This window comes from Larimichthys crocea, chromosome III (genome assembly GCF_000972845.2).
Source record: "Larimichthys crocea isolate SSNF chromosome III, L_crocea_2.0, whole genome shotgun sequence".
Lineage (NCBI taxonomy): Eukaryota > Metazoa > Chordata > Actinopteri > Sciaenidae > Larimichthys > Larimichthys crocea.
Window position 1 is genome coordinate 29,518,755 of NC_040013.1, and position 22,888 is coordinate 29,541,642.

General features: G+C 39.5%; 2 protein-coding genes across 3 annotated transcripts in view; one reads left to right on the plus strand and one right to left on the minus strand.

Moving 5' to 3' along the window:
* pcsk5b (proprotein convertase subtilisin/kexin type 5b) overlaps window positions 1-11,937 on the plus strand; it is a 67,759-nt gene extending 55,822 nt beyond the window's left edge. Inside the window, exons 24-37 of the mRNA XM_019257517.2 lie at window positions 1,416-1,484; window positions 5,513-5,573; window positions 5,657-5,802; window positions 6,064-6,270; window positions 6,541-6,624; window positions 6,802-6,988; window positions 7,092-7,306; window positions 7,624-7,866; window positions 7,962-8,195; window positions 8,290-8,470; window positions 8,556-8,773; window positions 9,848-9,948; window positions 10,029-10,230; window positions 10,632-11,937. Coding sequence (XP_019113062.2) covers window positions 1,416-1,484; window positions 5,513-5,573; window positions 5,657-5,802; window positions 6,064-6,270; window positions 6,541-6,624; window positions 6,802-6,988; window positions 7,092-7,306; window positions 7,624-7,866; window positions 7,962-8,195; window positions 8,290-8,470; window positions 8,556-8,773; window positions 9,848-9,948; window positions 10,029-10,230; window positions 10,632-11,041 — 2,558 coding nt within the window. The 3' untranslated portion in view covers window positions 11,042-11,937. The remainder of the gene's footprint in view (window positions 1-1,415; window positions 1,485-5,512; window positions 5,574-5,656; window positions 5,803-6,063; window positions 6,271-6,540; window positions 6,625-6,801; window positions 6,989-7,091; window positions 7,307-7,623; window positions 7,867-7,961; window positions 8,196-8,289; window positions 8,471-8,555; window positions 8,774-9,847; window positions 9,949-10,028; window positions 10,231-10,631) is intronic.
* A 1,346-nt stretch (window positions 11,938-13,283) lies between these two features.
* rfk (riboflavin kinase) lies at window positions 13,284-19,074 on the minus strand. 2 transcript variants are annotated; one of them, XM_010732499.3, is made up of 4 exons: window positions 18,520-19,074; window positions 16,872-17,023; window positions 16,398-16,500; window positions 13,284-16,151 (listed from the first exon to the last, which is right to left on the minus strand). In XM_010732499.3, exons 1-4 carry the CDS (start codon window positions 18,599-18,601, stop codon window positions 15,976-15,978), a joined length of 513 nt encoding a protein of 170 aa, XP_010730801.1. In that variant the 5' UTR covers window positions 18,602-19,074; the 3' UTR covers window positions 13,284-15,975. The 2 variants fall into 2 exon arrangements, with proteins under 2 accessions (XP_010730801.1, XP_010730802.1); XM_010732500.3 differs by having other exon boundaries at window positions 13,284-16,148; window positions 18,520-19,061.
* Window positions 19,075-22,888: the final 3,814 nt, after the last annotated feature.

The following is a 22,888-nucleotide window of genomic DNA, read 5'->3' on the forward strand; positions in this document are numbered from 1 at the left end:
GTGAGAGATGCTGGTACAATCAACAAAGACTTTGTCACTGATGTGATGTGAAGCATGCTGAATAGAAGAGAAAAAATAAAAACAGGAATTAAAAATATGCGTCTCTTACCATTGATGAATAAATGAAGAGTTTTGGAAGGATTTTATAAATGCTGCCACTAATGCTCACTACCACTGTCACAGAGCTGGGCTGAATTTGGCAAACGTTACCTCAGGGAACACACATGTAGCACAGTGACCTCATTTTAAAGCAAGTATTAAAATTCAAATTCAAAATATGCCAACACACAGGGCTCTGAGAATAGGGAACTATTCTTTGGACTGGCTTTGAACTCGTACACTACTAAAAGTATTTGGATTTCGGTGTCAGGTGTGAAAAATGTGCAGTTAAGAGGAGGAATTTTAAGCTTCTGAACATAAATAATTGATTTCTATGGTGCTTTTGATATTTATAAGTAACTATAAATAATATCTGGCCATGAAACTCATTTCAACAAAGCATAAACACCAAAACCAAAATACAAAAAACACCCCATTTGTGTACTGGTATTACATTATGTCTGCTGCTTAAGCAAAATAATGTATGAAACAGTCAATCTTCATGCCAATGTGTTGTTGCTTCTACTTTCTGTTCAACTAAAGAACATGTGCTGAATCTATTTTAATCCTCATATAAATTGTGAAATATGAACACATCGTGCTTTATCTCATATCGTACGAGATTAAACGTGATTGCCAGCCAAAGGAGGACTGAGAAACACTGAAATGTTCTGAGTGAGATGTTTCTGAGATAAGGTTCACTACATTTACTGTGAGGCGGATGTGGACGTGACGAGTAAAGATGACGATGTTTGTATGTGGGGCTATAAAGTGTATGAGTGGGAGGATTCTAAAGAATTCCAATAAATTCTTATCATATGAGACTGGCAGGTCTCAACAGGAGACGGCTTGAACTCTGGAGAAGACGAAACTTTAGCTGGTGTGGATGATGGTGGGATTTGTCACTTTGTACTTGTTTGGCCAGGCGGGTATTAATCTGGCGGTCTTCATATTCATCTTCATCTTCATCTTCATCTTCTTTATCATCTTCTCTTCTCTTCTCTTCTCTTCTCTTCTCTTCTCTTCTCTTCTCTTCTCTTCTCTTCTCTTCTCTTCTCTGTATTTAACATTACAGTGGTATTTTATGATCGGTAGTAATTTAATTGTCATTTATGATAAGATATACTGCACTCCAATAGAAAAAACTCTGACTAATTTATGAAAAACAGCAGTGAAAAGTAGCTTTAACTTATTTTTCATCCACGACTGAACATGAACTTAAATTGGACATATAACATATTGAATCCAAACTTTGGTGGATCTTCTACATGCCATTTCAACACCATCTCCACTATTTTATCTGCTCTTCTCTTCAGGTGAGGTTACAGATGCAGAGAATGATGCCTGTCTCCCCTGTGATGAGGGCTGCATGCAATGTAAACGCAGTAAGTAGAACACATCTTCCTCTCACTCCTCAGTTTCACTTTTTTCGACCTCTTTCATCTTCCTCGTAGATGAAATTCTTGGAGAAAAAAAAACAAGCTGATGCTGGATATTGTAGCTACACGAAAACATGTTTGGGTTAAAAGTGACTGTAGATGGAAAAAAAATGGTTAGACTTTTATCACCTCGATCCTTAGAAGTAAGATACAGAGAGATGTCGGGATTGCTTGTAACCAAACCATGACACCAAATAAAGATAAGTGTAGCTGTAAGGTTTGGTGCCTGCATTTACTAATGATGCTGTCATTGACTGTTGCTGCACCTGACTCTTTAGCTGTGGGCTCTCTATTACTACAACAACGTTTATAGTTATTAAAATATCACAGCTAATGTTTGTTAACACACAGTTATTCCAATAAGCCTCATTCATTAGGGAAGTCATTTGGACAAACATAAATGATCTCTGGAAGAAATGTTCTTAATTATCAGCCACATCTGCTGCTTTGGACTCATATCAGTGCATAAAATCTGATATTTTTTCCCCTTTTTTGCAGCAAAAATAATCAACATCAGTCCACAAGGAAAACTACCTGGAATCTAATTTATGTCAGAGGCAGATGAGATGGGATGAAAGATGGAGGGGGGTTTCCACATTTTAATTACATAAACCAACATCTAGTAACACTTTATCTTATTTTGTCATGTTTAGTATGGAGAGATAAGAAATATATCCCGCAAAGAGTTAAAAGAAAAATTGATTTTCCACTCCTGGGTAAATGCTGCCGGTAACTATTTGTCCTTCCTCTGCTGTTTCCCTTCATACTGTTAATAAACATCAAAAATCGACGTAGCTTTGCACACAACAAACGGGACACTGAAACGAATGTTGTTGTTCTTGTTCACATTGTACAGAGTAAACCATGCAGCATGAGTGTCACACCTCACCCTGTCAGCACAAGAAGATTCACCCAGAGATGGTTACCAACATACCACAGAAAGTTGTTATTGTGCTGAACGAGTCTGAGGTGGAGACGGGCTGTTATTATGTCATTATGGATTCTGGGTGGAATATCTTTCTTCACTCTCACCCCCCCACCACCACCACCACCACCACAGCCTCCCTGACACCCACTTGATCTTAGTAATCACTTGTTCTGCAAGCTAAACAAGTCAGTCAGCAGATTAGAGATCTGAGATGATTGGCCCTGTGACGCGATGCTACGGGCTAAAGTGAAGATGAATTTACAGTAACGTGAAGACATTTTTGGGATCTGTCGCAACACACACACACACTTTTAGGTTAGGATCTAGGTGTAGTTCTTAAATCAAGAGTATTACATATTGATTAGGATTAACACATGCAGTAAAATGTTATCTTCATCTCTTCGGGCTTGCTTATAAAAACACTGCACCAGCTGGTTACTGGTTCCAAACATTTGCACTTGAGGTTTTGTTTAATTTGGCTTTAATTATACGTCTAAGATTAAGTTAACAAGTTTGTAAATGAGCTGTGTGTGTGTGTGTGTGTGTGTTTGTGCTTTTGTTTAAGATCTATCAATGAGCTCAGCAGTCTGACAGTGTGTGATAAGATGCAGCAGCACCTTACTCAGTCCTATCTCCCCTATTAAATGGCTTCAGTACTTCTTTTTAACTCATCATCAGTTTAATCCTCTCTGCATACTATACAGTACTTCTTAATCAGGATGAATGAGTAAGGGTTGGACGTCTTTTTCTTAATTATTGGATTAGTCATGTTGTTTATCTCTATGTGCCCTGCGATAAGCTGGCACTTTGTCCTGGGTGTACCCCGCTTTTCGCCCAAAGTCAGCTGGGATAGGCTCCAGCCTCACCATGACCCTGATGAGGATAAGCGGTCACAGATAACGGATGGATGGATGGATGGATTAGTCATGTTCTGACATTTGTGTTGGCTCTGTGTAACTTGGGGAATGGTGTTGATGAACGTGTCTTGTGTAGCTCGGTGATAAGAGACGACGTCTTTTTACCTGAGATTAAAAAAAACTAAACTTAATTATCTTGGGCCTCCTTGGCACATGGTGCCATAGCTTCCTTTGTTAAGGGACAATGCTGCTGATCTCTAATCAGTTGTGTGCTGAACGTTTTTTTTCCTCTGAACATCATCTGTGTTCCTACTTCTTTCATTCCTTTGCTTACAACATTTCAAGATGTTTTTCTGTTTCTTTTTTCATTGTTGAGGGCTGCTAAACACTTTTCCTCTTTGACCTTCATTGTTCCAGACAAGATGATTTACACAGACAATGCACCATTTCACCACTCTTGCTGCTCAGAGGCTATTGGCACACTTGAGCTCATCTCACCTCCAGTGTTCAGCTGTTTTGATGCTGCGCAGCACATTCCTGAGCTTCTCATGAATGTTCATTATATTCACACATCTATTCTCTTCTCAAAAACATCTTGATAAACACACAAGCGACAACTCCATTCATCCCTACCCTCTTGTTACTGGTACTGAGTGCTCATTACTTCATTGTGTGTGTGTGTGTGTGTGTATATATATATACACACATATAGCTTGTGAGTGTATGTAGACTGTAAATGTGTTTGTATGAGTGCTTGCACATTCCACAAGTGCATACTTGAGGATGTCTATGCCAGTATAAATTCTGTTGAAATCCCCCATCCCCTGGCTTGCACAGTTAATATTTATGCGGGCGCTATTTTCTCTCTTCACATAGACACTGCCTGAAGGCATGATTTCCGGCTCCTCTGTCCCTCCCACCTTTCCTTTCTCCCAGTCCCTCTCTGTATGAGTAATTGCTTTCACAGGTAGTGGCTTGTCGACCGCATTGAAGTGCAAACCAGTGCAGTGTTAAGTTGTGGGTGCTGGAAGGAAACAGAGAGAGGAATGGGGTGTGGGGGTCGATGGAGGCTTTTCTGGAGAGGATGAATGTCCCAAGGGAAAGTCTGCAGAAGGTGCTTTTTAGTAGTTATTTCCATCTCTTCTAACGCTCCTTTACCTCCTCTCTCTTTGTTCTTCCTGTCTGATTCTTTCTTTCTCTGACTCTTGCCCCCCCTCCTTGTTCTCTCTGTCCTTGGAGATATTTTGACATCGTTGGACTAAAGGATGACAGCGTAGCTCTTTTTTTAGTTACCAGTTGGATGGTTTTGATTGACAGCATGAATTAATTAGTTTGGAGGAGGAATTAACTTTCTCCTTTGCCTTTGCATGTCTTTCTCACACACTCACCTGAATTACTTATTAATAACTTCCTGCATAAGACCCCCTGTCTCCAATAACACAAAACAAAACAAAACAAAACAAAACAAACAAAAAAAACACATTAACAGCAAGTTTTACATACGCTGTCACTCACATTATGCTTGTTTTTGTGTCGCTCAGCAAAAGTACACCTGCAGTGCAAGCTGCACAGAAACACACACACACAGGGCACGACACCTTGTACACATTACAACAGAGCAGCAGCGACTAACTTTGACTTCTTGAAGATGAAAGACGTTATAAATGTGAACTGAAATGCCTGTAGAGACTCTTTGACGTTTACATTTGTTTGAAGACTTCTGGGTTTAATTTGTTTGCTAGTTCTACATTGATCACACTCAGCTGGTGATTGATGTGAGAGTGCCATTAAATTCTACAGTGAATTGTGTGAACACATTTGTTGTGCGTTGCCAGAGTGCCTCCTGCTGGCGTTAAAGGAAACTGGGTTTGGAGAAATCACAGTGCACCGTTGGGTGCATGGTAGATGAGATGGTATGAAAGATGGGGGTTTTCCACATTTTAATTACATAAACCAACATCTAGTAACACTTTATCTTATTTTGTCATGTTTAGTATGGAGAGATAAGAGAAAAATGTCTGAAATCCGTCAAACAAAGACAGCTGCTTCACCTCCACTCATGTCAGTGCATGAAGGGCAACAACTAAACTTTTTTTTGGTCTTGCTTTGCAAACCATTCCACCAAGTCCTGAATTAAAAATCTGCCTGATCTGTTGTTAATTATTCATTATAATTTCTCTTCACCACAGAGGATTCAGGAGATCAGACGCAGGGAACACTTTGCCTCAAATGTGAAGATAGTTACTACCAGTAAGTCTCTTTGTCTCATATTTTTATGGAGTTCCACCTGCCCATATTCATATGTCCTCATATTCAGTCTGTTTGTTTTTCAGGTTAGGCACAGACTGCCATCAGTCCTGTCCAGATCGCACCTATAGTGTGGACAAAAACATGACGTGTACTCCGTGTGAAGACAAGAAATGCGTAATCTGTGACCATTCCCAGTGCTACTGGTGTGAAGAAGGATTATACGTGTTTGGTATGTATATGGTGTAAATATCAGCTGATAAACTCCTGGGACCAGAATAAGATGAGGAAACTGTGATCTGCATCTGATTTTGATATAAAATATTGTAATTTAGTTAATATCCCAGATGGTATTTAAAAGAACTGCATACATCACAGTAAAAGTCACCATCTGTCGGCCTCTATGATCAAAAGCATTCCAAGTACAAAAAAAAAATGTCAGAGATGACAAATAATTTCTTTTCTTCTTCTCACAAAATATTTGTGTGTCCAGATGGAGAGTGTGTGAGTCACTGTAGGGAAGGTTTCTTTGTGGATGAGGAGAGTCGGGAATGTGAACCTTGTCACCGCACCTGTCGTACCTGCGGAGGGCCCCGATATGATGACTGTGACTCCTGTGAGGACGAATTCACGCTGAAGAACGGGGAGTGTTTAGAGGCCAAACAGCTCACTCTCTGCCCTGAGAAACAATTCCGAAACCGTACGGCAAATGTTTATTTCAACCTCTGTACTAACACCACCCACCTCTAACCTTTTGTTTTGGGTGGATATGAATGATTTCCTATGCTTTAATTAAAAACTAACCTTTTCTTTTCTTCTACTTTTGCAAAACTCAATAAATCATCCTCAGACTTTTTAGTATGTTTTAGTAAGTTTTAGTATGACATTTTGTGAGGGTCGTCCCCTCATTTCTTCCTGTCTCCTGTCATTCATGTCTACATAATTTTTCCTGTTTTCTGTTTACCATCAGCAATGGGCGATTGCGATCTGTGTCACTCGTCCTGTAAGACTTGCTATGGTACAGGGAAGGAGAACTGCAGTAGCTGCTACTCAGGTAAACATTTGTTGTCTGTATGCACCATTAGATTGAGCTTTATTTAGACGATCTATCAAAGTACATGTTTTTTCTAGAAATGGTGATAAAAAAATCTTAAATTTAAACCACTGACAAACTTTGTGTGCTTAATTATTTTTCTTGTATCAGTGGTGTGATTTGTCTTTCTATCTCCAGGCCGTTTTTTGACTGCCCAACAGACCTGCGTGTCTCGTTGCCCACATGGTACGTTTGCCAACAAGTCGTCCAGCAAGTGTGACGGTTGTTCGAAGGGTTGTGAGATGTGTCAGGACGCCAAGCAGTGCCAGGGCTGTCGCAGTGGACTTTACCTGGAGAATGGAGCGTGTGTGGTGGAGTGTCAAAGGTGCTTTTGCTGTTTTTATCATTTCTTGACTTGCACATGAATGCACACCATCATAACACATCAGTGATACATCATTTTATCCTCTCTCTGCCCCTTTTCCCAGGGGGTTTCCTCAAGATGGTGTATGCCAGCCATGTGCCCCAGAGTGTACATCCTGCAAGGGAAATTCCTCTCACTGCCTGAGCTGTGAGACACAATATTTGCTACTGGGTCACTCCTGCATGTCACACTGTCCGGATGGCTATTACGCCAAAGAGACAGATTGCCATCACTGTCCAGCTCACTGTAAAGAGTGCAATCAAGACGGCCTATGTAAGAGTAAGTACGCTGGGTGGAGCAGTCAACAAGAGTAGAGTAATGGAAGATGTGGAGAGGATTAAAGAAATGTTTTGAACGGTGACTCAGTTTAGTATTGAGGAGGAGGAAGAAGAGGATGAGGAGGTGATGCAGACGGCATAACAACTAGAGTTGTGTAGTGCAAAAGAAACATTTAACTAAGCTTGTTGAATAACGGTTGCCATTAAATAGTTTATAAGACCTTAAGGGCAATTAAATCAAGTGAAACGAAATGTTTTTAAATGACTCATTATTCGTGTCAGCAGCATTTGATGTCCAACTCTCTGTCTGTCTCCTAGTGTGTGACTTTTACTACTTCCTCCATGAGGATGAGTGCATGGATGATTGTCCTGATGGCTACTTTGCCAGCGAGACACAACACGAGTGCGTGCAATGCCATGCTGATTGTTCCTCATGTGACGGACCAGACTCTGATGACTGTGATGTGTGTAAAAACCCGAAAGCTGTCCATTACAATGGAGAGTGTCTACATCAGTGTCCCAACAACACATATTATGATGAGACTACCAATGAATGCAGAGGTAGGAAAGTTGGAAGTTTGTTTTTTAATCATGCAAAATAGAATGATGGTGTATACAATGAATGAAATTCTTAAACCTTGTCTTCATTGTTCCAGGCTGTGACAGGTCATGTCTGACCTGCTCAGGCCATGAACCCTCATCCTGCCTCAGCTGTGATGCCAACAGGCGTAAAGATGCCAGTGGACACTGTGTGTGGTTCATGGAGTGCCCTATGCTGTCATATATGGACCAGAAACTAGAATGCAAACCGTGTCACAAATCTTGCCATCGCTGTTCTGGGCCTGGTCAAGACCACTGCCTCAGCTGCAATGAGCCAAACTTCCTACTAAGTAAATTGATAAAAGTATTTTTGATTACTCTGTGGTAATCGTTATGCTTCTTATCCACCATATTGAAACTTCTCTTTGTATCTGTGTCCATCAGACAACACATGTGTGCAGACGTGTCCTGTGGGTTACTACGGCGAGGATAGGGATGAACGTGTGTGTGAGCGCTGTCACTTCAGCTGTCAGTCGTGTGCCGGTCATCACAGTGTGCAGTGTGTCACCTGTAAAACTGGATTCTTCAAGCAGGGAATCAGCTGTGTCGAATCCTGTTCAGAGGGGTTAGAATAACACACTTACACACACACCTCCTATCGTTTTCTCATCAAATAACACCACAAACTGAACATCCTCTCTCTTTTTCAGCCACTTTAGCAACACCTCCAGCATGGTTTGCGAGCGATGTGACCCCTCTTGTAGACAGTGTTGGGGTCGTGGTAACAGAAACTGTCTGAGCTGTCGGCAGGACTATGTATATGTGAAGCAGTGGGGACAGTGCCTGAAGAGCTGCCCTCCAAACTACTACCAAGACAGCCGGTCTAAGACCTGTCACATGTGTCACCCCACCTGCAAGACCTGCAGCGGTAATGGAAGCCTGTTATGGCTTATTGTGCCTTTGTGTGATTTCACATGAATTGTTGTGTATTTTTGGAGTTTTGATTTCTACTATAGTGATATCTTTTTGGGAACACAGACCAAGATTTCCAGTCCACAAAAAAGAAATTAAAGTACATGCTTTTTTTTTAAAAAAAATTAACTATTAAAAATGTATTTTCAACCTTTTTATTGGATAGTACAGTTGAGAGCTGACAGATAAAGGGAGAAATGTATGGGATGTAATTAAGGAAACTGGCTAGACTCTGAGGCAATTACATAGTCAAGGTCCCAAATCCCACTAGGGGTCGCCAAAGCTTCATGTGAAGCCTTTTTGATTTTTAAAGAAAACTAAAAAAAAGTATATACAGTAGGCCTATATCTGATAGTTTAAAATTAATATCCAAGACATAATATTGAAACAAATCCCCTAGGATAAAGGCCCGGTGAAGGCCTAAGCACATAATCAGAGTTTAGGAAGAGAAGTTAAGGCAACCAAAGTGTTCATAGAACAATGACCAAGCTTCAGGGAGATGAAAATACTGGATTGTGTGTTAATGATGTTAAGCACATACATGTCAAGTATGTATTATTGTTAAAACATAAACAAATAATAACAATTGCATTAAAAGATCATAAAGATATGATTCCCAAGAGATAATCTGCTCAAACGTTTGAGCTTTGAACGTTCCTTCAGTTGTTGCATTCACTATGTGGGTTGATTTTATAGTTTATCAGTTGTTCTGTACTGTTAATGTTATGTAATAATGTTATGAATATAATATGAAATATCCATAAATTATGTCACTTAGTGAGGGGTCGTCAGTTTACGGAACGATAGGAAAGGAGTCCTTTAAGACAAAAGGTTGGAGACCACTGGTCTAGGCTACCAGGACACCCAGGGACAAAATAATTCTTCACATCTGGACATATCTTCTGTGTGTCATAGTGCTATTATGATTACTTATCTAGCTTAGTCATGACATAATCTGCTGTGCCTTTTGATGTCTCCATTTCAACCACGACCATTGATTTGCTACTGTGTGATATCTCTCTCTGTGAAGGCGAAGGTGCCCTGACCTGTCAGTCCTGTTATGAAGGCTTCACATTCATGAATGGGATCTGTGAATCCCAGTGTCTCGTAGGCTTCTACGGTATTTCACAGGTGACAAAGAGCTTACTCATTTGATAGTCTTGAGCAAGTCTTGAGCAGTTGCTATGTATTAAACTCTATTGTTTCCCCAGGACAAGAGTGATGAGGCAATCTGCAAGGCGTGTGATCCATCCTGCGTGGACTGCAGAGGTCCCAGCATGTGGGACTGCACAGTGTGCCCCGCACTCGAGATCCGGTCTGATGATGGCCGCTGCTTGTCCTGCTGTGGAGATGAGAAACGCAACGATGATAAACCAATACCCTTGGATTGCTGTGACTGTACGGCCTCACGAGGTAACCAGGAAACCACACTGGGTTCCAGCAACACACAAACAGATCATTGTATTGAGACTCCTTCCTGGAAAACAGTGTTTAAGCGTGCATGAGTCATCAATCTTGCTCTCTCAGGGCATTTTCTTCTATATAATTCATCTAATTGATAGTTTTGCCACCATGTATGCATGAGTTTCAAAGAGTCTCAAACCAAACAGGAGTTTCTATGTATTTTAGAATGAAAGAAATTTTCCAAGCTGTCTTAGCCTCTGGTCATCACAGACAAGACTGTATTTCATTAAAAACAAGTCTTGTGAAACACATTCATGCCAGATAGAGATTCATCAGAAACAAACCCAGTTAACAGATTTTTCTTTTGTCATAACATAAACTCTTCATCTGCTCCATCTCTTTCTTCACAGAGGAGTGCATCATGGGTGTTAACTTTGTGATGACGGACTCTGAGCCAGAAAGCAACACTGCCAAAAACTTTGTCGCTGTCTATGTTCTACTTGTCATCATTGTGGGTGGAGGGATCTTCCTCTTCCTCAATGCTCGGTCGAAATCAGCAGCTATGGCACCCAAAACCAAACCTGGAGGTTACCAGAAACTGGACACTAATAAAGAGATTGTTTCAAAACCCATCACATCTCCATTTGGAGAGTACAGCGACCGAATCATTGACTGTGAGGAAGATGAGGAAGACGATGGTGATGAGGATATTGTGTACATGGGACAAGATGGGACGGTGTATCGGAAGTTCAAGTACGGACTCTTGGAAGATGATGAGATTGAGATGGAGTATGATGATGAGAGCTACTCGTACAGCTGAAAAAGTGAAAAAGACCTTACCGGAAACTAGAAGCTCTTCTTTATGTATCATTGCAGTGCTTTAAATGAGGGGGGGAGGCTGATCACTCTTCATCAGGCCACCTTAGCACAATTAGCAAGTGGAGCAGTCGTGGGTGATGCAGGGCAACAAGCACACACTTTAATTAAACTAAAATGTTATTAGGATTTAGGATCAGATTTCTTGTTATTACTGTTATTTAATTAGGTTTTCACTTGCAAGTAATTTGTCTTGGTGTTATTGTTGCATAACCAACATTAAGTAAAATATACGGAAGATCAAAAATCAAGTATTAAAACATATAAACAATACAAATCTATATACAATATGTTTTAAAATGAAAAGAGCTGTAAACACAAGAGCTGAATGTGTAAGTATTTCCAACGATTCAGTGCACAGAATATTTTAAATGACACAATCTGCCAGCGAAACCAGCCAATTACCAATCAATGGTAATATTTTGATATATATGATGGCTGCAATTGAAAGTTTAGACAACAATTATAGGCGCAACTAATATTTTGAAACCTGATTATTGTGGTATAATCAACATCTTCCTGTTTAACTCTCCTCTATTTATACAGGCCCCATAACTTTTATGTGGCTGTATTGGTGGCACTGATCAAGACAAACAGTTTGTCATCTGTGGTTACATTTTCTAATCACATTCGTGCTGGTGTTTCCTTTCTTTCCAGCGTTTCGATTATTTCTTGATTTTTCTTTATGATAAATAACGTCAAACCATCTCCAACCAGATATCTTGCTACTAGTTTGTTGACAGCCTGCAGTTAGAGTTGATGACAGCTGGCGGACCTGTTTGCCGTGACTACTGCTAACTTTCTCTGTGTGAATGACTGTACCAAAAAGGGATCATAGAGGGTGATATCACAACTCACACTGATAGATGGGATACATAGAAATCTGAGAAGATTGCATGGAACTAAGAATCAATAATTGGTGTAAATATAATAAATCTAGCACTGAAATACACAATCAAATCACTAGTGCCAGTCTTAATATAGTCAGTAGACCTGCAAAGGTCATCTAAATTCAATTAATATTCTCTGAGACATATATGGCTCCATTTGGATGTTGACTTCTCTTCTCTTCTAGTCTTTTGCTTCACTTTGGCTTTACTGTTGGATTATGCAGCCTGTTCCTTTGAGTGAGCTTTTCAAATAGACATTGATTTCTTTTTCACAAACCTCAGGAGTAGCTGTGAGTGCACTGACAATCAGATTTGTATGTTTGTCTACATTTTCTAGTACAAATAATTTCATTTGTAGAAAATATTGTATGTTTACGACATAGAATTATAGTTAATGTCCGCTTATATTGCTCAGAGAGATTTTGACAAAATGCTAACATCTGCACATCTGCACGTGTCCTGATTTCTATTCAAAACACAGCATAAAGTTGCTGGAGAGGTGATTTATCAGGATGTTTTCTCACTACTATTAGCTCTACCTTAATGTTTTGACTTCAGGGTTGTACATTTGGGTTATATTGCCGCGTCTCTGAGATAATAACAGGTCTGCATCCCACTAACCGGATAGTGTGAAAAGAGTAAAAGTAAATACATTTTCTTTGCACTTGGTTGAGGTGAAATGTGCTGTGAATGTGAATTGTTTCATAATAAAGTTGGACTTTGAGTTCTTGTCGTGAGTGTGCCTGTATTTTGGTGAAAGTTTGTGTTATAAATTAACCCGTAGATGTGCTGTTGTACAGAGGTGAGTTTGCAGTAAATTTCGACACACAGGAGAGTGTGTTATGTTGCCATCACCTCTAAATGTTGAGCTTAGTAACATGTGCATGCTGCCGTGTGACTGTTATGGAAGAAAGTGGAATTAGTTTTAGATTTTGAATTTAAAATCACTAAATACTAGTCTATTTATGATGTTATCTAACATTATTGTAAACCTAGCACTTAGTAATATGTTTACCCTGAACTCCAGCAGAACAGGTTGAGTCCAGTGTCTTATCTTGTACTAAACTCGACAAATAGACACAACACTGACTCCAGGTAATCTGCAACTGGTTCTTCTTTACACGTAAACTAAATGTTGACATTAGTCAGTTAGTAAAACTAACACTTAGACTTTAGTCTGATATTTAGAGGCTTAATATGAAATTACTGGAAAATCTGTTGTGTTTATGCACTTGGATGTGCAGGATTTATTGGGGTGCATCGTTGACTATTAGGACAATAACATTGAGGCAGGTATCAGGCTACAGGCTTGATCAAACTATTTATTTGATTAAATTATATATTACACAAGAATGAAAACTATACATGCAGTAACCCTGGTCCCGGTGTAAACTATTACAAGTAACTGCAACAAATGAGCCTGGAAAAACTTTTGACCCTACTTCAGTAAATCTGGTTTGAAGAAGCAGCACATTACAATTCAAAGTTACAGTGAGATTTCTTCTGTACATTAAGTGCTTTAGAGGATGAATATAATGGATAACATAGCATTCAACACAAAAGAAAAGCTTTATATAGCAGTGAATTTTTAAAAAACACAATTACAGTGAAGTACTACTTTCTGTATTGGGTCTTTCATTCTTTCAGTTGGCCTTAATGAAAACCATTTTCAGGCTGTTAGAGACTTTAAATCCATGAAAAAACAAAACAAAAAAAACTACCAGACTGTAAAAAGAAGGGAAAACGGCTAAACTCTTCTTGGGTCAGAGCTATAGTTGCATGATAAATGTCAACATTCATATTGCTCTGAAATATTTTTTAACTAAATTACAATACAATCTTTAAGCCCAAAAATCACAGACAGACTCAGATTTGAGACATTTGAAACAATATTTTACAAGGGTTTAAAGAAGCTTACTGTGGTTGTATATTAGAAAGTTACATATAATTTTCTTTGTAAAAGCATAACAGCTGCAGGCACGCACACACACACACACCTACGCAACCCTTGGTCAATTGAACAATTTTTGAATATAATTGTTGGAGGCAAACATTTCAAAATAATTTTAAAAGGGCCCCATAAACTAAATAAACAATGTGTATTGTAGAATTTTCTGTTTGATCATTCTTTCATATTTTTAATCTTATACATTTGTGTTCATGCACTTCAAAAACTGTTGTCCTTTGTAAATATCAAAGCAGGGAACAGGAGCTGTGGCCATCATGCTTCTCTGTCTCATCTCATCATCCATGTTTTACTATTTGTAACAACCCCAGAGAGGCAGACAGAGCATCAGGCAAGCTGCAGTGAAAAATGCAAAAAACCTAACTCATAAGAACTTATTTGGCTGACAATGAAAATGCAGTTCGAAGTGTTAGGACAGTACCATTCGAATCCAAAGGGCGACGTTTTTCTACACAGTTTTTAAATAAATAACCATGTTTCCAGTCTACAAGCTTTTATCTGCATGATGCATCAAAAACTCCAAATCCCATCAGTCCAATGTAACAGGACCATTTCTTGGGCAGTGATAAACAGGAGAGAGTTTGTGTCAAAAAAGAAAAAGGAAAAGAAGAGAAAAGTAGAAAATAAAGCAAGGATACTTTAATACCATTAAATTTTACACAATTTCATAATTTAACCTCCCCGTTTTCACACAGATGTCTTGCATTCAGCCATATTGTTGCATATAGTCTCAGTGCAACCAGTGCTTTGTTACAGATATAATAATGAATAATGCCCAGACTTTCTTTCTAACCATGTGATGCAGAAACAAATTGCAACAGAAAAGGACTAAAAGCCTCGGCTAAACAGCGTTTAGAGTTCAGTTTACAGCCTATATGAGATCTGTAATCTTTACGTACAGGTTGTTACAAACTGTGTTTTGTGGTTTCCCTCATCCCAAAATATGTTTAGGTACCTTCTCACAGAAAAGATTCAAAATATACAGTCATAATATACAGAACTGAATTTCGAGTAAATCGGCAAAAGAGAATAAAGAGTGGAAATAAATGCTTTCCAACAAGATGACGTAATTAAAAGAGCCAGTCAAACAGAAAACATGATAGATATTCTCTTCCCTCTTGGCACGCAGGAGGATACTAATGTCATGGTAATCTTCTGGCCCTCCGTCAGCTTCGTCCTGGTTAGAGGACTTGATGTTTTTTCTTAAACTTGAGAAAATCAAGTACACATAAGGCTCCACAGAGAAATATTTTGCCAGATGGCAACCCATGATTACATATTTTAAAAATCTAAAAAGACTTCTAGTTGATCAGCTATTTTTTTTTTCTTTTTTTAAATTTAGTACAATGTCCCAGGACGCTTATTTAACACTAAGCCGTCACTTATTTACTTACTTTTTTTTGTTTTATTTATTTCCTTCTTCCCTTTCACTCTTTGTCATTGTGCCATGTCTCATCATTTGTCTATATGATGATGATGATTAATAAAATTGTGACATTTTTGTTTGTTCCATGTATTAATGTGAGGAAATTTAGGTCATATCTATGTGGAACAATTGTGGATATATTATAGAGCCATGTGAGCACATGTGTAAGCCACAAAACCAACCTCGTGAGCAAAAATTCTGGCAAACCTGAGGAAGTTTGTTTTAAAATTTGACGTTTCCATCAACCTTTTCTAATGCAGTACTTCAAAAATGAATAAAAATACACTGATGGAAAGACGGCTACTGAGACCTAAGAGCTTCAGGCAATCTGGTGCGCGCATTATACAAATAAACGTGATCTATTAAGGGATTGGATGTCTGCAACAAACAAATAACAGAAGTTAAACAGACACACTGACAAAGTAAAAGAAAAAAAAAAGATTGGTTGGTTATGTTTGTGTCCGTGCGCAGCCATGGCGACAGCAAGCAGATCTCAGAATGAGGCTGTGCATTTTAATAGGTACATACAAACACACCTGTGTGTATACAGAGTGTGTGCGCGCACATACAACAGCTGCTGTAGTCATAGCCAGATGTCAGTGGCCATTCATAATAGTCTGGGACGTAGATGCGGCAGTGGAGGGCGCGGCTGATGAGGAGCTGGGAACGCTCGTGAAGAAGTTGTCCTTTCTCAGTTTGAGATGCTCTGGGAGCTCCAGCTTGGCCTTAGCCTCTTCAATGTCATTGCTGATGGCTGTAATGAGGGCTTCTACTAGGAAGAGAGATGAGAGAGATGCAGAGAAGCCATCAGAGAAGACACAAAGAGTGTGTGCGAAATGTATGAAGACGAGAGTAATGTCAGAATAGTGAGCGTATAATGTGGATAATAACGTCGGAGTTAAGGAAAAATAGTAAGGATCAAATCTGGAAGCTTGGGAAAGATCAGATCGTTGAGACCAGGCAAAGATGGCAGTTTGTGTGTATGCGTGTATGTATGAGTGAGACAAAGTCGTCATACCAAGTGAGTCGTAGCTTCTCTCCGGACGGATGTAGCCCACCATGACGACGCTGAGGATCTCCCCATAAAAGTCCTCTTTGAATGTGTGAATGACATGGGTCTCCTAAAACAAGGAAAGAACAATAATTTAAAAAAATGTTTAATGTAATATAACATGACACATTTCTCTTGTTATGTGTCATGTTATCCAGCAAACCAGGATGTACTAGAATAGTAGTAGCCCTGCTTTGAATCTAAAATTAGTAAAATTAGGGAGTGTGAATGAAATCTGCAAGAATATCTTGATAATTTAAAAAAAGCACAGCATAAATGCATATTGCAGGGTCTAAAATCAAATCAAATACTTAATATTATCAATATAATATTGATATTTTGTCCCCTCTTTTAGGTTTAATGCCAAACACATTTCACCGGACACACAGAGAACACTGTGACGTTTTATAAACAGAGAAAACACAGTTTACATGGACTGACCATGGATTTCTTGGTATTTTTGTAGTATGGGTTCCACCCGATGCTCATCACCATTTTGTACACGTCACCATTACCGACACAGGCCCAGCCATAGTAGATCCCTGTGCCGATATCTGCTGGAAGATTGTCCACCACCGAGTCAGGGAAGTTAGCTTGAGATGACAGGAAGAGTTGGAAAGGAGGAAAAAATGTCAACATGTAAGGTCATCCAGAGCAACCACATTATGTTAACTAAAATCATCAATCATCACACACTTGCTGGATAATTTATACAAAAATCTCTGTATAAAACTATTTAAAAACAGTTTTTTTTTGTCCTCGCAACTAGTAGGCTACTTCATGGGCCACAACTCTGGGACCTCTCAACCTCTGTGACCTGTGACCTGCACTCTCAATCAGTTTCATCAGGTCAGCTAGCCAGCTCATCCTTGTTTTTCCTGCAGTCGGAGCGTCAATGTTTTGTGAATGAAACAGAAAAAGAAACAAAGGCCATATCTCCAGAGTTACTATAACTTTGGGTTTTATTGAAGGATGGGACAGGCTTCGGTCAGAATGCGTCATTTGCGGCGAGAAGAATTAAAACAAGTGAAACAAAGACGTCACACCTGACTGTGTTATTCTTTTGTGTGCGGCAGGTCGGGAACCATCTCCTGAAATTAAATTGTTTACTTTGTCTTCGATGAAGACAGCTTAACCTGACATTACCTATTTAGAAAAAAAAAACCTTCACTGGTTCTTAAAATATGCTCAGACAGAAATTCATCCACAAAATGTTCAATCATTATTAGAAATGAATGTGTTACTTCAGGGAAACGTCTTTAAACTCTTACACAACTTGTGCATTTGTTGGTGTACACTTTATCCCAATTACTTAGATAGATAGATAGATAGATAGATAGATAGATAGATAGATAGATAGATAGATAGATAGACTTTATTTATCCCAATTACTTAGATAGATAGATAGATAGATAGATAGATAGATAGATAGATAGATAGACTTTATTTATCCCAAGCTGGGAAATTACAGTGCAGCAGCAGCATTACACACAGTGACAATAGACAACATAATAAAAATATAAAGAACAAACTATACAGAATAAAATATCAATAGTAAATAAAATATATTGTACAAAAGTATATACAGCAAATTGTCAGAGTTGATTTGCGCAAAGTAAGAAAGGAGAAATGTGCAGTGACTGTAGATTATTATAACTGTTATTATACAGTGTAATGGCATGAAAATATCAAAATCAACTAATCAAAATATTTAATAAGCTGCCTAAATGATTCATTATTCTTTATGCGCCATCGTTAGGTGATTAACTTCATTCATTCACTGGGCATGTTTTCGGCCCCTTCCACTGTGATCAAGACAGGACCCTCCTACACATTTCTAGAAACTTCAATCCTTACATAATAGGAGGCATCATTTCGCATTGTCGACGCACAAAAAAAAAAAAAAGACAACAACAACAGACAACCTTTGGTGGCAGTGAGCATGAATGAACGATCATCTGACAAGAAGTTGATCATCTGACGTGGCTTTACGTTAATAAGACCGATTCTGACGCAGCTGACGTCACCTGCGTACGCTATAGTAGCTCATTAATAAAAAAGATAAATACATGGCACGTTAATAACTCACCTGTGGGGATCCCCAGCTCTTTGCTGCCTCTCCCGAAGCCCCGAATGACCTCTCCCCGGCAGAAGTACGGGAGGCTCTTCATGACTAGTTTCCTCCGCCGCCCGGAGAACAGCTGGCTATCGGATGGACGACACAAGGGAGTCGGACAGGCTTAGTGATCCAGCTGATATTCTTGCCCTTGTGGAGTTCAGAGTCCGTCCTTGTCTTTAGCTGATAGCTTCACCTGCCCCGTTAGCTCGCTCGGGTCTGTGCGTGAAAAGTTCACCAGCTATGCTAAGCTAACCACTCGCAGCTTCGTTAGCGTGTCCCCGACACGGTTTAATTCAAACGCGGCGGTCGTACCGTCCTCCAGAGATGACGGCCCAGGTGTCACCGAGGTCCACTCACGGTATAAATGCTAAAATAAATAAATAAATGAGAGCCGGTTGTCGCGTGTGTTGTTCACATCTGCGTCCGTTACGCTACCGCTGACGTCGCGTGACCGCAGAGGGAGTCGCAACGCGTTAGTGATGTGCCGGTGAAGAACGATCCGGTTCCAAGAGCCGGCTCTTTGAAGTGAACGACGGGAGCCGGCTCTTCGTTGGGAGCCGATTTAGGGAGCCGTTTTTCTCTCACTTCGGTGCCTCACTGTCTCGTCTCCCCCGTGTGTCGTGCGTGTGCTCTGCAGATGCTGCAGAGCTGATGTGGTTTTTTTTTCCCCCTTCTGGCAGGGGTGACAGACACACACACAGCGGTCGCGGAGGACAAACACGACAGGAGGGAGACAAGAGACATTATTTATTACATTATTGCATTATTTATTGCATTATTTTGGGTGATAAATTAATTAAATAGTTTTATTTATATAGCACATTTTTACACCGCATGCACTGACCAATGTGTTTTTACAATGTCAAAAATAAAATAAAATATAATAACGTTTAAAAATATAAAATAATAATAACAGCAATAATAATATAATAATAATTAATTAATAAAACCAATTAATAAAATGTGAAGAGCCGTTTGGGAGCCAAAAGAGCCGGCTCCTTATAGTATGCAGAGCCAAAAGAACCGGCTCTCCAAAAAGAGACGAAATTCCCATCACTACAACGCGTGCTGCCTTCGCGTGTGGTGGGAAATATGAGAATTACAAATGAGGCGTTCAAGGACAAAATAAAATACGCGGAAGAAAAAAGGGTTAGTTTCTTTCTTTCTTTTTTTTTGGTTGAAAAGACGTTTCTCTATATCTAGAGAAAAATAAATAAAAGTTAGTTGTGCAGTGATAGAAGTGAATAGAGAATGGTGAATAGAAGTAAGTACATAAGTAAGTAAGATAAGTAAGAAAGAGATACACGGTTGCCCATAAAGTTTAAATACTTTTGTTTTCCTCTTTCCCAGCAAACTTTTTTTTGGGTTGAAAAGACGTTTAAAATTGGTTGTAAAGTGAAAGTTTGTTTACTGGCTATTTGTAGATAAACGCGTGCTGCCCTCGCGCGTTGTGGGAAATATGATTGAATTACAAATGTGGCGTTTAATGACACAATAAAATACGCGGAAGAAAAAAGAGGAGAGGTTTCTTCATTTATTTCAGTGGAGGGTTGTGCGTTTCCGCAACGCAGGAGTTGCCGCAAAAAAAAAAAAAAAAAAAAAAAAAAAAAAAAACGCACCGGCGTGCGGGAGAGAAGTTGATCCAGATCCAACTTTTGGGAAAACGGAGCCCCACGTCATGCTCCGCAAGCTAGCCAAGACACTCAGATCGGAAATGTGACCTGAAATGTCTCTGAAGCAAAGACTATGCAGGTTGATTCACGGATAAACTCTGAGAATCTACCTGTGCGTGTGTTCTCACTTTGTTTATTTCCTGTACCCAGCTTCTTAATCTGAGTCTGATTTACGCCGCAAGATATAATGACAAGAAGAAGTTTAATTTGGTTTAATGGTTTGAGAAAGAGAGAGGGAGCGCTTTGGTCGAGAGACTATAGAGTATAACAGAGAGCTGTTAATCAGAGAAATAATAAGTTATTATTTCCTGATTATTTCACAGCGGTTACATTCAGCACTTGTAGACACGCCCACGGTAACCCACCTATTTACCTGTAATTTAATATATGAAGTCCTATGTCAGATCATGCAGCCACCAGGGGGCCCCCAAACTGCAAGTTCAGCCTCACATTAGATTACATTTTGGAAGAAAACTATATGGGGTGCCGTTTGTAAAGCGTCTCGCTCTGAAAATAACAGCAACATTTTGTCACATTTAGCTAAAAACAATGTTTAAAAAACTGGTTTGAATTTTTGAGAGTCACTTTTTTGCACATTTAGAACAATATTTGTGAACTTAGAGATATTTTAAATATTTAAATCAAAGACGTTTTAAAATTGGTTTAAAGTGAAAGTTTGTTTTACTGGCTATTTGTAGATAAACGCGTGCTGCCCTCGCGCGTTGTGGGAAATATGATAATTACAAATGTGGCGTTTAATGACACAATAAAATACCGGAAGAAAAAAAGGAGGGTTTTCTTCAGTTATTTCAGTGGAGGGTGTTGCGTTTTCCGCAACGCAGGAGTTGCCGCCAAAAAAAAAAAACGCACCGGCGTGCGGGAGAGAAGTTGATCCAGATCCAACTTTTGGGAAAAGGCGCCCCACGTCATGCTCCGCAAGCTAGCCAAGACACTGAGATCGGAAATGTGACCTGAATGTCTCTGAAGCAAGACTATGCCGGTGGATTCCACGGATAAACTCCTGAGAATCTACCTGTGCGTGTGTTCTCACTTTGTTTATTTCTGTACCCAGCTTCTTTAATCTGAGTCTGATTTACGCCGCAAGATATAATGACAAGAAGAAGTTTAATTTGGTTTAATGGTTTGAGAAAGAGAGATGGGAGCGCTTTGGTCGAGAGACTATAGAGTATAACAGAGAGCTGTTAATCAGAGAAATAATAAGTTATTTATTTCCTGATTATTTCACAGCGGTTACATTCAGCACTGTGACAGCCCAACGGTAACCCACCTATTTACCTGAATTTAATATATGAAGTCTGTCAATCATGCAGCCACCAGGGGGCCCCCAAACTGCAAGTTCAGCCACCATAGATTATCATTTGGAAGAAACTACCTGTCTTATTTATGAATAACTGAGTAGGATTATTTCACTATTATTTGCCATTTTCGACTGGATAGACCAGTTCAGAAACGCCGTAAGTAGAACGTAATGGATTGAAATGTGTTCTGCTGCTTGAAATTCACAGGTAGGAAGTTTTACCATTGCTGTTGTTTAAACACAGTTGTTTTATTTTTCATTAGTTCTTTTTTTTGCATAACTATTGTTGATAACCGTTTTATACTTTTTAGTATTTAATACTATGATACATCCTCTTCTCTTACGATTGATGTATGCCAACACTGTAAAATTGTAACTTTTATATTTAGAGAAAAAATGTGAGCAGTGATGAGAACTGAATAGGGAATGGTGAATAGAAGATGGAGCATAGCAGCAGAGATTAGGGCTACTTCCTTATTTCCCCTCAACATATCTGGACAGGACTGTGAACTCCATGAGCATCCAATATAACTTCAAAATACTGCAAGCGCAAAGCAAGCGAGCGCAGAGCTTCCTGTCTTAAGTGACCGTAATGAAGCTGGTGCTTATTGAACTTCCTAGAGAAGTAGCAATCAGGGTGGTCAGATGAGCCTGTTCGTCCTCCTGTAGCAGCACAGCAGCCCGTGCCGCACGCACTGGTGTCGACACCTACAGGGTTTTAAAGGGTCGTGTGCAAAGCAGGGTGTGCGAGGACGGTGCGCCTACACAATAACGACTTGCAGACTCGAAGGCAGCCTGGCAAGCAGGGACCAAAAAATTGTATCTTTAAACCAATTTGTCCACAAATTTCACATGTCGGCACATACAACAGCATGTCTCTAAGGGCTAAACTTCTACCCCTACCTGCATTACCCAGTTGTAACACTAAAGACAATCTGAGCACATTCACTTTCAGTAGTTTTGACAGTAATGGTTCTTCAGTTACAGATGCTTACAGAATGAGATTTTCTACACAAACAAGAGTGATTTATGAAATTTAAACATTAAGAACAAATATTAAACAACCAGTCGTGAACATGATTCAGGACAGTGGGGACACTACAACACATCTATCAACATCCAGCCAGTGCTTATGTATTTTTGTGTTTAGTTTGTTTGTTTTTTACAGCGTGGCGTAGGAACCTGTTTCAGCACCAGTCCACCAGCAGCTGCCAGTGAACTCAGCACACCTGATGAGGCTGTATCTCCAGTAGCTACTTTGACTAATGTTTTGTGATGGATCTGTTCAAACATATTGCCTGAACAAAACAAATCTCTACAGCGCACTACCCTGGAGCCAGCATTAACA